The sequence below is a fragment of the Dipteris shenzhenensis genome, chromosome 14, assembly GCF_047967505.1.
Source record: "Dipteris shenzhenensis isolate YYH24624 ecotype China chromosome 14, Dip_SZ_1.0, whole genome shotgun sequence".
In the NCBI taxonomy this organism is placed as follows: domain Eukaryota; kingdom Viridiplantae; phylum Streptophyta; class Polypodiopsida; order Gleicheniales; family Dipteridaceae; genus Dipteris; species Dipteris shenzhenensis.
The window spans coordinates 7,566,354-7,582,877 of record NC_141609.1 but is presented as its reverse complement, the minus strand read 5'-3'; the positions used below and the strand labels follow the sequence as shown (position 1 = coordinate 7,582,877).

The window sequence follows — 16,524 nt, the reverse complement described above, 5'->3', positions numbered from 1 at the left end:
CAGCTGGTAGGTCAATCGCCTTGGTGCATTCAAATCCCATTCTGAGTTATTACTAACTCCACATTACAATGCAAGCATGAACTCCCACCCTGCGTCTCTCACACTATAATATAGCTTTCAGACACACCTTCCAATCAATGTTATAATCAAGTTTATGCAGAAAATCTGTAGCGCTTACTTTTAAGTGCTTTAAAATCATTAAATCCAGTTTTATCTGGCAAAGATCTTAAGTGATTACTTAAGTACAGATAATGCTTCTAAATCATTACATGAGTATTTGAAAAGATTTGAACAACTCAATATAAATGACCCCAGAATTACAGTGCATCATTAACTTTTCCAAACTTTTTCATTAAAAACTGCCATAAGAGTCCAACAGAATCACAGCCTTTTAAAGGCAGATTGAAATACACCTAAAACTTATAAAAAATCAGCTAGCAGCTTCATTAAATGAAGGTCAACCTTGACTAAGACATCTGAACACTCGAAGGACAGATTCATACAGAAGACCAGACCCCTGAGAAATAGTTTTGCTAGAAAGCTATTAGGAACATGCGATAAATAGCTTTCGAACTGTTGAGTGAGTTACCCTGCTGAAATAATGAGTCAGCTTTGAAGCTCTACCAAGTGCATCATAGGACTTTGGAGACACCGAACCCGTGTGACTCACTAATCAACAAACCGTCTTTTGGTATTATCTTCATAAAGTTTTTCACAATGTAATACCTAGAAACCTCACCTCACAGGCTGTTGATTATAATGATTCTTTTCTTTTTTCTTTGCTGCAGCAAGTCTCGCAGCTCTTGCAGCAGCTTCAGCTGCAGCTGCTTTGGCTGCTCCATCACTTTCTTTGGATGACTTCTTTTTCTTCATAGATGCAAGCCGCTTTAGTACTTCCTTTGGGTCTGCAGGCTCTGTGTTGGCTTCTGCATCATCAGTAATCCCATTATCTTTAGAGACACCGTTAATATCCAACAGCAAATCCTCTTCTTTTCCCTCCTTGAAGGACTTCTCTTTCTTAGCCTTTCGTCGCTTGGAGCTTTTACTTTCAGCCAGGACTGAACCACTACCCACATTTTCCACTTCACCATTGGCTTCCCCGTTTTCATCCCCTTCCTTCTTATCATCATTGGACTCCCTTGGATCTGCAGAAAGAAGACAGGGATCACAATTCTATATCCAAAAGTACTGCTCTCTCTCTCTCTCTCTCTCTCTCTCTCTCTCTCTCTCTCTCGGCAAGAAATGTAGAATTGATGGTATAGCACTAATCAGAGACTTCAATCCTAGACCCAAAGACTCCGTCTAAAAATGATGTGATGAAGGCCACTTCACAACAATAGTATTATACCTTTATAGGACTAGAATATATCCAGTTGTACAAATTTAGATTTTTGTTGTTTTAAGGTCCAAAAATCTACACAGAAAATAAAAGAGAAAACGAAAGAGAAGAAAAAAGAGGAAACAAATTTTTTTGATGAAGGAAGTCATACTTAGCAAGCAAAGTGCCCAAGCATAAGCAGCTATATTGGGTTTCTAAAGACCCACGGAGTCTCTTGGGCAAACCCAATGCTTACTAAAATACATCAAATAAACAAAACAGAAGGAAGAAGGTGACTAAGAAAAAATAAGCAAGCAAATCAAGTCTCTCTCTCTCTCATGTAGAGAATGAAAGAAAGAATTTACAGAAGGAATGAATTATTTCAAACATAAAACACTAAATGAGCCCCTTACACTTATGTACCGCTTCCTAGAAAGATGCAAAATTACAATCCTAACTTAGAAAGCACATGCATACTCAAACTCTTTTGAAAAAACGGGCTATTCAGCTCCCCATTTTTTGTTTTCAGCTTTTTGTTTTCATAACAATAGTATTAGACTTTAATAATGTGCTAAATAATTCGAGCTCAGATGCCTTGTACACCCCTTGACTCTCCATGACACTCAAAGATGTAAGGGTTTCCCTTTTTTTGGCTGTGTACTTTGTCTCTAGTCCCGTGACTGCTTCTACAGACGTTAATATATCTTTCTTTCTTTCGTTCTCCCCCAGGGTTGACACCCCTGCCAGCTCCCACTCAGAGTTTTTTTCTCACTATGTATTGATGCCGTTATGATCAGGATTATGGGTTTTCTTTTGTATTCAGTGTTGATGCCCGCTTAGTGGCTCCACCTCTCAATTCATTGTATCAGGTTCTTTTAGTCTCATAGACCCTTGGGTCTTCCAAAGACTTTTAATAAACTTTCTTTGTTTCTTTCTCTCTCATGGTTGTTAACATCCTACAAGAGACTCTGGCAATAAAATACTTAAAAACCCTAAATGTTTTACTTTGGAAATTGGAACAACACAATCTTCCGTGCACACGTGGCCCACCGTAGTGCTAGTGTGCTCCCAACCATAGTTTTTTCCATACGTTACCATACGCATACCGCATACGGGTACGGAAGTATGATTGGAGTATGGATCAGCCCCTAGGGCTGAATCATACGTGACCCTCATTTTACCCAAAAAACAAAAGGCAAATATATGTTGCACACATTAATTGACAGAGAGCTACAAAACTTGTATTAATTGAGAGACAGCTACAAAACTTTAAACTTCAAACTTGTATTAATTTTAAAGTCAAGAAACTGATTAAAAAACATTGTCATAAAGGTCTAGGAACCCCATTTCCCCCCCCCAAAAAAAAAGCCAAGTATGATTGGCCATACCATACACGTACGGAATAATTATTTCATACTCGCATGGTTCAGCCAACCATACGAGTACAGAACCTTAAATTTGAAGTCTGGAGTCTTGACTCTCAACCTACAATGCTAAGAGTACTTGTAGCAGCTAGCTATGCTAGTAAATTGTAACCAAGGTTCAAAGCTATGTACTTGCATACTTTTATATGATTTCTCAATATTTATAATTATAAATAAAATGACGGACTTTAAAACACTTTAGGCACTCATGTCTGAAGCGTCGGTATCGTGTCATGTTTGAACTTGTCTTACAACCATGCTCTCTCTCTCTCTCTCTCTCTCTCTCTCTCTCTCTCTCTCACACACACACACACACACACACACAGAGAAAGACAGGAAATTGGCCTTCATCAAAGACGGCAAAGCAATAATAGTGAACAAAAACCAAAAACGAGAACAAGAAACCTCAGGACTGCAGATCCTTAGGATCAAGATATGAAATTATAGAAGGGTTGTATCTCATAGGACTTGGGCACTGGCTGGTACATTTGCAGAGATTTTCATAGCACTAGAAACCTGGAGCATGAAGGCAACAGGACACCAACCCTAGAAGAGTTCACAAAAACATCAATCTGGAATAAAAAAGACTATATAGGAGGGAGAAGCTTTGGCAGAACAACATTCTACATCAAGACAGGCTGGGACAAGGCAGTAGAAATTCTGAAGGTAGAGACCCATACAAACAGTACATGTGGCTGGATCTCAGGAAAGGGATCGAAAAAATCTTCCTTGCAGCTTGCTACTCTGCACGCCACAATCCCCATCACAAGAAAAATGGGCATATATCCTCCAAGAAAGGTGCACTCATGCTAACAGGAGATTTCAAAGCACAAACTTGCTCCAATCAAGCACCAACAATAGTGGAATGTAGAAACCCAATGTGGATGGAAGAACTCAACAAAGAAGAGGAAACAAGAAGCTGGCAAAGAGTCTTAAAGGACATGGGAGATGCTAGGGACGCTCACTCATCTCTGTGGATGTTGAGCTTGTAGATGCAATGGGACCAAGATCTTCTACAGCACAGATGGTTTCACATGCGCAAGTGCATGGGGTCTAGTGTGACTGATTACCTCATAATTGACCCATAAGCGATCCGTATACTAAGAAACTTTGACATTGATGATAAAGCACTTCAATCGGACCACAGAGCAATTTCCCTCTCCATACTCAGCATAACTAAAGAGAAAACAGCCACTGAGACCAGGACATCCCCCCAGATCGAGATGGACTACAGCAATGCCGTGTGTATCAAAACAACCTAGAAAGCACCCTACACAAGCCCAAGTGGAAAGGCAGCTGTGTAGAGTTGAAGAACCAGCTAATAGGCTTTCTAACAGAGGCAGCCCATATATGTTTTTAAAAAATCAAAGGAGCAACGGAATGCCCTGTAAAAGCAGGTATGATACAGAATGCAGAGATGCCACACATGCATGGAACTCAACAATAACAGAAGAAAATACAGCAATATAACGAACAGCTCAAGAGGGATCCATCAAATGCCTTCTTGAAGTCTACAAAGCAGCGATATAGAGCATTGTCTTTACCTATTGCTCCTTTCTTATTGTGGCTACGTTGTCCACCGTAGAATGGCTGGGCCTGAGACCTGGTTGGAATGGTGACCATACTCAGGTGCTTTCTGCCAATTCACAGCTTGGCCATCAGGTTGCTTACCATGATTGTCCTGTGGTTTTTTGCGTCACGCCTGTCCCCCCCCTTTGAATATGGAAAGTAGTTTGTTGGTTTGCCACTCTTGTGGAAACCCCTCTTGTATTGCCTTGTTCTTTACTATTGTTGAGCCTCTCTCTTGTTTTCTGTCCCCTCCATTTTAACATTTGTGCAAGGAGGCCTTCAGCATAGTCCATTTTCTATGTCCTCAATTGACATGCTACCTTATGCTTTGATAGAAAGTGGCTTTTTTTCCTTGTCATCGCCTAATATAGGCTCTTGATAAATGCTATTATGTCTTCGCATTTTGCCCCTCCTTTCTAGGATTTTTTTTCATGGAGTTTTTTGAAGAATTGTTCCCTAAAGAGAAGCTTTTGGCATGAATAACAAAACTAGGGGTCCCCCAAGACCTAAGGGAAACTGTGCTTTGACTTTACAAAAAGGTGTTGGCTGAACTGGTGAGGCCACTAGTAGACGACTCAAACTCATGCGACAAAGTCATTATGCGCAGTGATATAGGCGTCAAGCAAGGATGTCCTCTCTCACCAACACTATTTGGGCTGTTCATTGCGAACTAGCCGATTGGATGAGGGCTCACAGCAGAGCAGGGTCCCGAATTACAGACTAGACAGTCCTCCTGTTACTATATGCAGACGCCGTGGTCCTATATTTGCAAAGGACTACAGAGACACTTGGATGCTTTATAGACAAATTCTGCAGATTTCCCAGCATGCTAGTAAACATCACAAAAACCAAGGTTATGAACATTCGGAAAAGCCCACTTTCACATTTGAGAGAAGAGGATTCATAGGTCGTACACTCCTCCAAATACCTGGGCACACACAACTACAAGTGGAACAAGAAGGATCCTAGGGGGAATGAAGTTACTTTTCAGCCTACAAAAGCAAATGCAAAACGTACATCATCTGTACTTGGGGAATGCAAAAATCTATATACACTACACTATTGCAGACGTCACTCTTTGTGGATGCCGGGCTCGCCAGAGGCTAATAGAAAATTGTGGAGAGAGTGCCAAAAAGGTTTCTAATTGAAGAGCTGGGAATCAAGGTTCAAACTCCCTATCCCATATTACTAGCTGAAACGGGCATGCTACAACCAGAAGGGGAAGCCCTATGTCAACACATCAACTATCTCAATACCATAACCAAAATCCACAAGGACAAGCTCCCTCGCAAAGCAAAGGAAGCAACCAAACACAAGGGCTGTAGCAGATATAGAGTGGCTGGGATATTGAGCAATCGAGGCATCAGAACTTCCAGACACCGATCTGAGCGATGAGCTTTGCCGTGTATTTCATTTGCCTGGTCTAGTATTTCACGGATCTACTCACTATTGCAAATGCCTTCCTCGCATTCCATCCATCGAAGGTCAACATAACCTTAATCCCAATGTTCAGCACCCCATTGCTCCAATTTCTGCAAGTCAGTAAATCACGTCTAACCTGACCTAAGATTTGCCTGAATACTTACATCTACTCTGCACCAATTCCTAGATATTCAAGTCTGTATACATTTTACATACACCCATCACAACTCAAACACACACTAGCATTCTTTTTCTAACAAGCTATTGTTTCCATCCTATTGTAATCATGATTTTCAGGACTAGAAACACATTGGAGAATCCATTCTATCCCTGGAAATACCTAGAAAGAGAGAGCTGCTAGAGTCCCCCATCTGAAATCGGTGAGATCACCATCCTTTGGCGTACTGTGCTGTCCTGGACCCGCAGCCTTCCAATCCCCTTGCAGTCTTCAGTCCTTTCACATTACACAGCCCCCTATATCTCACAGCTGGGCAGAGCCCTCTCAAAGCTCCCCATTGCCTTGCACAAGGGCTCACAAGCCTCTCAAGCAACACACCTCACAAGTTCTCACTCATTTCATTCCTAGACTGCGTCACTACACCCCTTTCCTGATACCTTGAAACCAAAATTGCTGACATGTAAACGAAAGACAATAGTTGATGACGAATTTCCATGTCCAACTTCCACGAATTGCATAAAGTTACCATTCTAGCATGTAGCTATGACCGCAGTTTGCCCAATTGCAGTTGTTACAATACATAACACAGTCGTACTTCCTGTAAACCGCAAGAGCACCTAGAATATTACATTCATATAACTGCACAAGGCTCTTCTAACTATCTAACAACTTACTGAGCTAGTGTCAACATCATGAGCATGGCTTTGAGCCATCTGTTGGGGTAAGTATGATCAAGGGCTTGCTCTATGGTGCATGTGTGCATCTAGGGGAGTCGCATGTGTGTTTGTGTGTGTTGTAAAGGCACATCAAGTGCTATGATGTGTCTAGTGTGTGACCTAAGTGATGATGTAAGACAAAGGCAATCCCACTGATGTAGGGATTGATTCCCATTGATGTAGGGGGTGATTGCCACTATGTAGGGAAGGTATTACCTTCTCCCCCTTTCTATAAGAGAGAGTCCTCTCTCTCACAATCATAATAGAGATCTACCATCTTTCTTTCATTGTGCTCTCACACCTCTTGTAAGATGCATCTATTCTATCCTACGGGATCCTACAAATGGTATCAGAGCTTTAGGTTCTAGATCTAGCCTAACCTAGCATTAGATGCTATCTCTAGCATAAACTACTAGTTTCTCATCTTCTCCATTTTCCTTCTTCTTCCCCAAATCTTTGAGAGCTATGTTCTCTGCCTACAAACGACCATTGCCCAAACCCTTTGAGCTGCAAACTCCTCACGTATGGGCGAACTTCCAGCTGCAAGCATTTAGGAAAATTTCGTCTGTATGCGCAATGCCAACACTCACACTCCTCGACGAACTTTCGCGCAATTCCGCCTCTGTACCTACCTATCTGCAAATTCCTCTGAGCCCGTGCTGAACGACACCGAGGGCAAGCTGCTGCTGAAATCTGAGCTCATTTGGACAAGGAACGGAGGTGCAACAGACGAAAAACCAGTCGGTCTTCTCAAGCTTGGCTATGGCGACCTGACGCAACATTGCGCCCCTCCTTGCTGGTAGCCCTTCTCTGGTATAAGGCCCTTCTTCCTGCATAAAAATCCCCTTAAATAGAGATATGAGCTGTGAGAATTACACCCTCCAAGTTCTGGTCTCTGTTTTGGACAGTTTTGACAATGTTGTGAGTTTGATGCTACATTAGATGCTACTTTAGCATTTCTGATGTTTTAGATGTTTTTAAAGTGTTGAATAGCATCAGTACAACTGTGGCTACAGCTTTACTTTAAGCTGCTATACCTGGATTTGCTTGGAATACTTTCATTTAGCCACCTCTATGAAGCATGCAAGTGAAAGCATCATTTTCATTATGATTTGTAGTATGGAATTTGATTACAAGTCTTTGCTACTCTAAATGCTTTGAAGGATTATTTTTTATTGCTCATATTTCACTTGTAAAGGCACTAGACACTGCCCTCGGGTAAGACCTTGCCATGGAAGCTAAGACCTTTTTTGAGAAGTTGGTGGAACTAGTTTCCATACTTGGTAAACAAAAGCCAAGCTTATGCTTATGAAAAAGAAGATATGGAATGTTGTGAATGGAAAGAAGTCTACAAAAGAAAAAGCTAAAGACAAGAAGGACTACTTCAACAACAAAGCAATTATGCTTGAAGGAAGAACTCCATCAGCAAATGAAGAAAATGAAAACTATGCTTTTTAGGCACTTTGTCTTTGAAATTTTTTGTTTATCATCACTTGGTCAAATTTTGAGGTTCTCTGCCTGGAGTAGTACTCCAAAAAGAATATGTAAATCACCTCTGGTCACCATATGATGTAGACCATGTGATATGTGTTTTGACTATCCCATTTCTGTAAACCTCACACCCTTGGGAACCCTTGCTAGCATGAGATCCTAGCCATAGATTAATCCTTGACCACCATGAGATGGCATGAGAAACTATGAGACTAGATGTATCCTTGACACTGCAAGAGGCAATCCCTTGAGGGGGGTTTGTTGGGGTAAGTATGATCAAGGGCTTGCTCTATGGTGCATGTGTGCATCTAGGGGAGTCACATGTGTTGTGTGTGTTGTAAAGGCACATCAAGTGCTATGATGTGTCTAGTGTGTGACCTAAGTGATGATGTAAGACAAAGGCAATCCCAATGATGTAGGGATTGATTCCCACTGATGTAGGGGCTGATTGCCACTATGTAGGGAAGGTATTACCTTCTCCCCCATTCTATAAGAGAGAGTCCTCTCTCCACAATCATAATAGAGATCTACCATCTTTCTTTCATTGTGCTCTCACACCTCTTGCAAGATGCATCTATTCTATCCTACAGGATCCTACACCATCCTTCTCTTCTACTTCTCTAGCAAAATGCCTATGAGAAATTGCATGTCGCCCATGCATCTTGAGTTTAGATGAATGAAGAACGAGATGCCTTTTTCTTTTTACGTTTTGTGTTGGCCAACACCTCCTGGTCATAATAGACGTCTCTGTTATCAAATACATCTGGAGATGCAACCATTCCATGCTTTTGATTCAAACATGGCCCACTGGCCAATTAGCTCAATAACAAAACGCATAGAAAGCATGAGCACGCTTGAATGTGTCACATGGCACTTTTCAAATCTAAAAAGCTGGTATGTGCTTCATCGACCACATGATTGCATTCTTTCTCTAAGACATGTCTCTGCTTCCTTACAAGGGCTGACAAACCCCTTGTCAAAAGAACCAAGGCTTAGGCAAAGCCTCAGTTGTGGTGGCTGTCTTCGACTTTAGAACCAAATGCCACAGTTATGCATATACACTGATAACACTAGAAGATCCAATTTTATAAATTATTTTTTTGTTGTAAAACAAGCGAAAGAACAAAGGAGAGAAAGAAAGACACAAAGGAGGAAGGGGGTCTGTAGGAGACATAAAACACAACTAAGAGTAAAAGAGAAAATTTTAAAAATCAAGATTAAAACAACTTAGCAAGAAAAGCTAACCTTATGTTCTCATCAGTACCCAAGCATAAACTGCCATCTCAGTTTCAGAAGATTCCAGAATCTCTTGGGTAAACCCAGTGCTTACTAAACTATAAAAACCCAACCCAAACAAAAAAAACTACGATAGCAAACAGCAAAATAACAAAGAAGAAAAGAAGAAGCAATGAGAGATATTTCTGTTAGGTTATTATTAAAAACAAGAGAAATACCAAAGCTAACAAAAGGCAATCCATCGCAAATACAATAACACACCAGGGTTAGTCTGATACTCACTTCTCTTGCAGCAAAAGTGCATTTACTGCCTTCGCAATCGCATCTCCACATGTCATTACTTATTCTTGAGTACTTGGCATGACAAAGCACTAAACAGAGGAGTGGTCCAAGAATCCTATCCAGAAACTACCAGATAACAATTTAGAGTCATGAACATGATATTATCCTTAGGAAGGAGAGGGGGGTCGCATGAATTCAGAGGGATTCCTTTTTGACTGACTGCAGACATCAACCCTATCTAAACATGCTCCTTCAAGTCAACTTATTAACACCATAAGAAGGATGGGAAATCTGCCTTTCGGGATCTGCTTTTCATTTGCCTTGTTCAATTCATCGTATGCAGTGCACATCCATGAAAAAAACATGACAAGCATGTGACTTACGTCGTCTTCTTTTCACACTTGCATGAATGGATATCACATACGTAACCTAGAGATAACAAGGGCATGCTCGTTGTGCTGCATTCTTCATGCATTCATGCTCAGTAGCATGTGTGAGCCAGAACGTCAAGGCAGATCTAGACCTGGCATTTGACTATTGTAGAGCAGATGGTGTCCACTCTTTCCCAGGGCCTTGTAGCAGCCATCTTCAGGGCTACACATAGAGCTATTTATAGGGTACATTCAGCCCAGCATCTACGGCCAGGACCAACTGGCTACCAACCAGCTGGTCAGCCAGGCAGGCCACGTGTCGGAGCAGACAGGTGCCAAGGTCTGGCTGATTTACCAGCAAATGGAATCAAGCAGCACAATAGCGTCTGGTTTAAAGATTCTATGCCTGTAGTAGCCTCCATGCCCCCTCAGAAAATAGATAGAGAAGATAGCAGCCACCTCAAGAGTTCGTTGTGACACGTACTGTAGATCCTCGTTGAAATGACATAATTTCTTCAGAAGGAAGGCTTCGCTCTCCATGATGTGCATGGCTCCTGACGTTTCTGCAAGTATTCCACTGTCAATAGGATAATGGCTCTGCAGGGGCTTGCCTTTATACAAAGGCAAGCAAAAGGGCGGAGAATATCCACAACTGTATGCTGTTGGGAGTGTTTGGGTGGACAATAGGGCTAAAGAAGGCCAGAAAAAGACCAACAGTTACAGGTCAAGACTCATGCCTTCTTTCCTCTCCCATCTCACCTGTTTGGTCGCCTTAATGATAACTCAAGTTCAGCATCTCTTCAGGTTCTCTCCCACGGGCATAATGTTTGGAGCCTTCCAATCCATGATCATGTAAGAGCGAGCTTCCACGACAAGTTTGCTTCCCAAATGAAATTGGGCACACAGATTGCTTGGGTTTCATCTACCCCGGTAGTACCTTCAGTTTGTCAGGTATATAAGTCTCAGAGTTGTGTGCTTGTTCATGATGGCAATACACTTTAGATACATGTTCCCAAATTGGACCCAGTTATTTCCACCGGAGTAGTGCAGAAAGTATGTTTTTTGACACCATCATCTGAGCAGGTTCTTCTCATTGCATCCATGGGCAAGACACAGATATGTTCATGTCCTAGTAACAATCGACAGGCAGAGCAGCTGGACCAGCTCCAAGCATGTGCAACCACTATGTTTGGAAGTACATGATCGGGACCTCAGCAAAAAATGAGTAGAACACGCCTGTTGATGTGAGCAGCAGAAATATGAAGTCAAAGCATGGTCAAGAAGTTGAAAGGAGGTGATCAGCTCCATTCCAAACAATCAGAACGCAAGGCACATCTTAGTTTCACTTTATAACCACCATGTACACACATCGCTACAGTTGATTTTGGCATGCAAGAAAAGGTTTCCTTCAAGAATTATTATTATGAGGGTATCACAGAGCCACTTGTAAGCATGTTGTGGATCATGCATTAATGGTATCCAAAATGCCTAACAAACAATACATGTTAATATATTTAGATGAATCCACGAACTGCCCAAACTCATCCTTTAAAAACACAACACATAGTGCAGTTTCAATCTCATGATAGTCATTCAAAAGGTTGAAACCATAAACTCCATAGCAGGAACTAGATACTATTACATCCCCACTGACGTCATCAGCACCAAACAGTGGGTATAGACCATAGTATAAACATATGATCTCACATATACAAAATCCACACACCCACACATACTTGAGCATCCATTTATACAAAGGTCTTCATACTGAGTTCCTGTCGGCAATCAGGAGGTGAAGGGCAGACTCGGTTATGACAAAAGCTAGTAACTAAAGGAGAAGGCTAATCAAAAAAGGGTCCACATTCTCTTCATTCAAGCTATAACTGCTTGTGAAGACTATACAATTTCTTTTAGTTTCTCCCAAACGAGCATCCGACATCTTAGCTCATAGGGCAATGCACCACTTAAGATAGAAAGGATTTATCGCAATATCAGCACGCCGCAACATGGACGAAAACTTCACAAGGTGAAATTTGCATGTCCGCTAATACTAAAACAATACATGTTAGCATTAAAACATTTGCAAGGTGAAGCCATCATAATTGCAGGCTCATCACGGATCACATGACATTTTCTGGAAACCCAAATCGTAGGAAGTTGGAAACCCAGGACACCAGATGTTGATTTTAAAGAAAATAAGAATCATAAAAGTTTTCGAAGCAGATGAATGCAAATTATAGCAAAACACAAATAAAGCAACAATTAACATATCTCGTCACTAACCCACCACAAATCTGCTATGAGGTTACAAGGAGATTCCAGAAACTCTTTCTTACATATCAGCAGAGTAGAAGCTGTGCCAGTCCTACTTTCACCATCAGTGAGCAATCCAAGGCAGTTACTGCATTGCTCAACAGCAGAATCAATATTCTGCCATGCCAATTTTGTCTAGATCCCAGTGTCCTCAGCAGATGGAAACGCCAAAGGTCAACCAACGTCAAGCCCTACCAGGAGAGCTCAGGGGGGTTGACACCTACATAGGGATGTGGGTAGATGGACCGGTAGGGGGGAAGGTTCAGGCTGCCATGTGGGCAGCAACATGGCTGCGAAGCAGATCAGACTCCTGATTAGGGTTTACTAGGGGCAGCTCAAAGGGCCACCAAATTATTCCTTCGTATGGGCAGCTGGAACAGACCCAAACATGTAGCATCCATAGGACCTTGGGGCTGGTGCAGAACCAGCAGAAGAGAAGCAGCATACAGTGGGGGCTGGGGCCTTTTATAGACCTGGCCCCAGGTCAGCAGAATAGTGACCAGGTCGGCAGGACAGCAGCCTGAGTTGGCTGTCTGCACCAGATGCCGAGCTCAGGTTGGACACAGTCTGCATCAGACTGGCTGATCTGGTCAGCCAGATCAGGGGGCTGGGCTAGTCGGCCTATTTTGGAGGGCTTACTGCCCTATATAAAGGGCCCCAGGCAGGGGGCCAAAGGTACTTCAGATCCCTGTACCCAGAGGAGCCTAGAAGTCTATTCAGCCTGCAGATCATCTCATCTGAGAGGGAGTCCCACATACACAGAGAGTTCTTGCAGGGCAGAAGTGTAGCACACCTAGGTGCATACCACTCGCTGTAGAAGAGCATAAGAGGGGATCCCAAAACAGAGAACAGCCCCTAACTGGGATTATATACACATCCTTTCAAGAGAGGGCCACCTTTATTTCCCATGGGAATACCGCAAGGCAGGCAAAGCAGTTTGGTGGCGTCGAGCTAGCTCAGATTTGTGGAATAATTGCAGCTGGTACACCGTCGGAATATATATTTGCAGGAGTGCTCAGCTTTAAGCAGCTACTGAAGCCTATCACAGAGCCGTGTGGCAGAAAGGAGGAGTTTCTTCCAGCGGGTGCAGCAAAACAGAGCCTTGTTTTGGTACATTACCTCAGGGATTGTTTCTAGAGGTGTGGCAAGTTTTTTGTACCTGAGATTTATCTATTGGCTGTACATCTGAGTTCTCTTTCAGATCTGAATTGCCCTCTTTACTTCTAAGTAAGCACATGTATTGAAGTTATGTCCCAATAAGATCTTGAGGTGAATCTTCCACTGCGTAGGGGTGTTGGCTTCAAGCAAGCAACCTACCTCTACTTTTCTGACATGTCCACAACTAGTCAGCCAGGGTGACACGAAAATAAGTATTCTCCGGAAAAAAAAAGCTTACCTATTGTCTTTCGTAGATTACTCAAAGGTCGGCAATAGATGAAAACTATTTGAGAGCACAGCACTACAACCAGACTTATAAAAATACAGATGCAGCCTCAATAAACCCAAGGCGTCTATGATGCTACCTTAATTGAATGGACTTCAACCTAATGACAAGATCATTCTTCTTGAAAAGTAAAGAGTTCAATTCTCAACCCATTTACAACATTCCCACCATTAGATACAAAGTCAACCATGCAGCCTCTAGACAAGAGCCTCTTGACAGAGGATATAGAATGCTGCCGAAAGGCAGTTAAGGTAGCCCGTACATCTTATTCTCATCGTAGGCCTATGTAGCTCTACATATTTTTTCTCATTCTGTATTTGACCACATGACAATTCTAACCTTTTCCGTCCAGCTGTTTGCAGTCTATCCCAACCCAGCCCAACTGGACTTGGAGCCCCCCTAACTCCCAACTGCTCTAAAGACATTAACCCTTCTCTTTTGACTCAAATTAAAGGAGAGACACTTCCCTCAGACTGGCCCAAAAGAAGCTTAACACGTGAATAAAGAACTTGAAAGCAAGTCAGACAAGATTGAATATCAGAAGCTTTCCTTTGAGAAAACATTAGAAAAAGCACTGTACCCATGCATTAACCCTATCTCATATAACCCCGTCATCAACGTACTCTTTCGCATATCCTTTCTCAAAACAATCCAGGCAGAGAACCAGAATATAACATCACCATTTTCATCTTTCGAATTTAGGCCAAGCTCAGCCAAGACAGCTTCAAGCTCAGCGAGTTCTTTCTTTTTCAGTTCCTTCTTTGACAACTGCCTGTCTGGCTCTCGTGAAACAGCTGCTACAGTGGGGACCAACTTTGCATCACCCACAACTTCAGTTCCTTCAGTCACTTCAGTCTCTGGTTCTTCAATTTCTTCATCGGCCTCCTCCTCAATCTCTTCATCTCCTTCGCTTTCCTGTTGATCGCAACATGAAGCAGTCAGACGAGTTACACAACGTTCAGGGCTCTAAATTCACTCTAGAATGAAGCCTTTTTCGACGTCAAAAAGGGCAGAACAGGTAAACCTCCTTTCTCCAAGAACAATTACAAAAAGGCTTCAGGCTTCTCCTAAAGCCTTTCACTAATATGTCAATGACGGGGCTCTGAAAAAAAACTTATCGTCACACGGTCAGTCCTTAGCACGGTACAAAAAACGATATAGGATTTCTCTCAAAGGCTCTTGCAGCATTATGTTCAAGTTCCCCTTGAGCACAACTACGGCGATAAGAAACAGGTGGCGTGCACGCTACAAGCTTTCGTGACCACATATGCGACAACGAGCTTGAACATACGTGGTCCAGGTAAGAATGATACGATAACAACGGATAGGAATAACTGAACAAGTTACTTATCGTAACCGCCAGGAGCAAGTGGGATAACAAGCAGGCCTGCATCGCCCAAGGCGTTCTTGCTAGATCTCGGGCTTCCGGTTACCGACATTTTCGGCAGCGAGGCAAAACGCAAAGTTTTCACAAACAAGGCAAGGGGGGGCCGGGGGGAGCAAACCTCTCCCTGGCTCAAATTCTCTTGCGAAACATCTGCAGTCTGGGAAGATTGCTGTTCAGAGCCCCAAACGGGCAGAGGCGCAGGCATGGCAAAGTAATCGTCATCATCTTCGCAATCGGCCCAGGATTTGACAGAGACAGGGGTGGGAGTCCAGATAGGGACGGCCTGCTGGGAGTCCTTGAGGTCTTTATCGCTCTTCTCCTTGTCCGATCTCTTTTTGCTGGATTTTCTGCGACGGCTTTCTAGGGCAGAGAAGATGTTGGTACTGCTTATAGCTGGCAATCCATCGTCTCTTTTGATTCCACCTCCGACCATCCTAGCTGATGAGGCCCGTGGTGAAGCAAGGGAAGGACTGATGGAGGGAGAATTTGGAAGGGAAAGAGGGGAAGAGCGCAGCTATGGAGAGGTGAAGAAAATGCAGAGATTTTGAGAGGAAGCAGAGAAACAAAGGATGGTAGTGAAGAAGGAATGTATTGTAAGCTCGGGATAGGGCTAAATGGCGTTGCCTGATGATGATGATGATGATGATGATGATGATGAGGTTGATGTTAAATTCATTTGGACGACGCTCTCTTAACACCTAATCCCCTCGTTTTACCCTCATTACTCCCTAACCCCCTCCCCTTTCGGTACTCGCACACGCTCTCCCAGTCCATCACATCCAGAGTTGCTCGCGCATTCTAGACTCGCCTGTTTCTCCCTGACCTCGCCACATTATCGCCACAGTCGGATTCTTGTTTGCATTATGCATGTGTGTTGCTGCGTTAAGCTTAATGTTGTGAGTCCTCAAAGTCACTGCTATTGTACTAACACAGCAGCAGCAGTCGTGGCATAATCGCGCCATCGCATTAAGAAAGTTCCTGCAATTAATCAAGTCACCGTATTAAGAAGTTGTTGCATTAATCAAGTCGCCGCGTTAAGAAGTTGGACGACCCTACATCGACGCCACATTGGCTCGAGTGGAGAGTTGGATGCCCTCTTCCATTGCTATGGAAAATCACCAGGACAGGCAGACACTAATGGACCAGACACAAGGCGACTAAATGCTGGGCACCGTCCAACACTGTTGTTGCGCAAACGAGCCTCACAAAAATGGGTGGATTCACACTCACACCCAAATGCTCTTCGAGCCCCCGCCACACACTCATGAATGATTGCATCAACTCAACTTAGAGCTCGCACCTGAACCCAAATGCGCACATCTCGGTTGCAGAGAAGCATGCCATTAGTCCCATTGTTAGGGCACTTAAAAAAT

General features: G+C 42.9%; 1 protein-coding gene across 1 annotated transcript; it reads right to left on the bottom strand.

Annotated features, from left to right (window-relative positions):
* Positions 1–327: 327 nt before the first annotated feature.
* On the bottom strand, positions 328–15,786 carry LOC147894138 (uncharacterized). The gene is made up of 3 exons (XM_087384924.1): positions 15,270–15,786; positions 14,445–14,679; positions 328–1,145 (listed from the first exon to the last, which is right to left on the bottom strand). Exons 1-3 carry the CDS (start codon positions 15,582–15,584, stop codon positions 736–738), a joined length of 960 nt encoding a protein of 319 aa, XP_087241050.1. The 5' UTR covers positions 15,585–15,786; the 3' UTR covers positions 328–735.
* Positions 15,787–16,524: the final 738 nt, after the last annotated feature.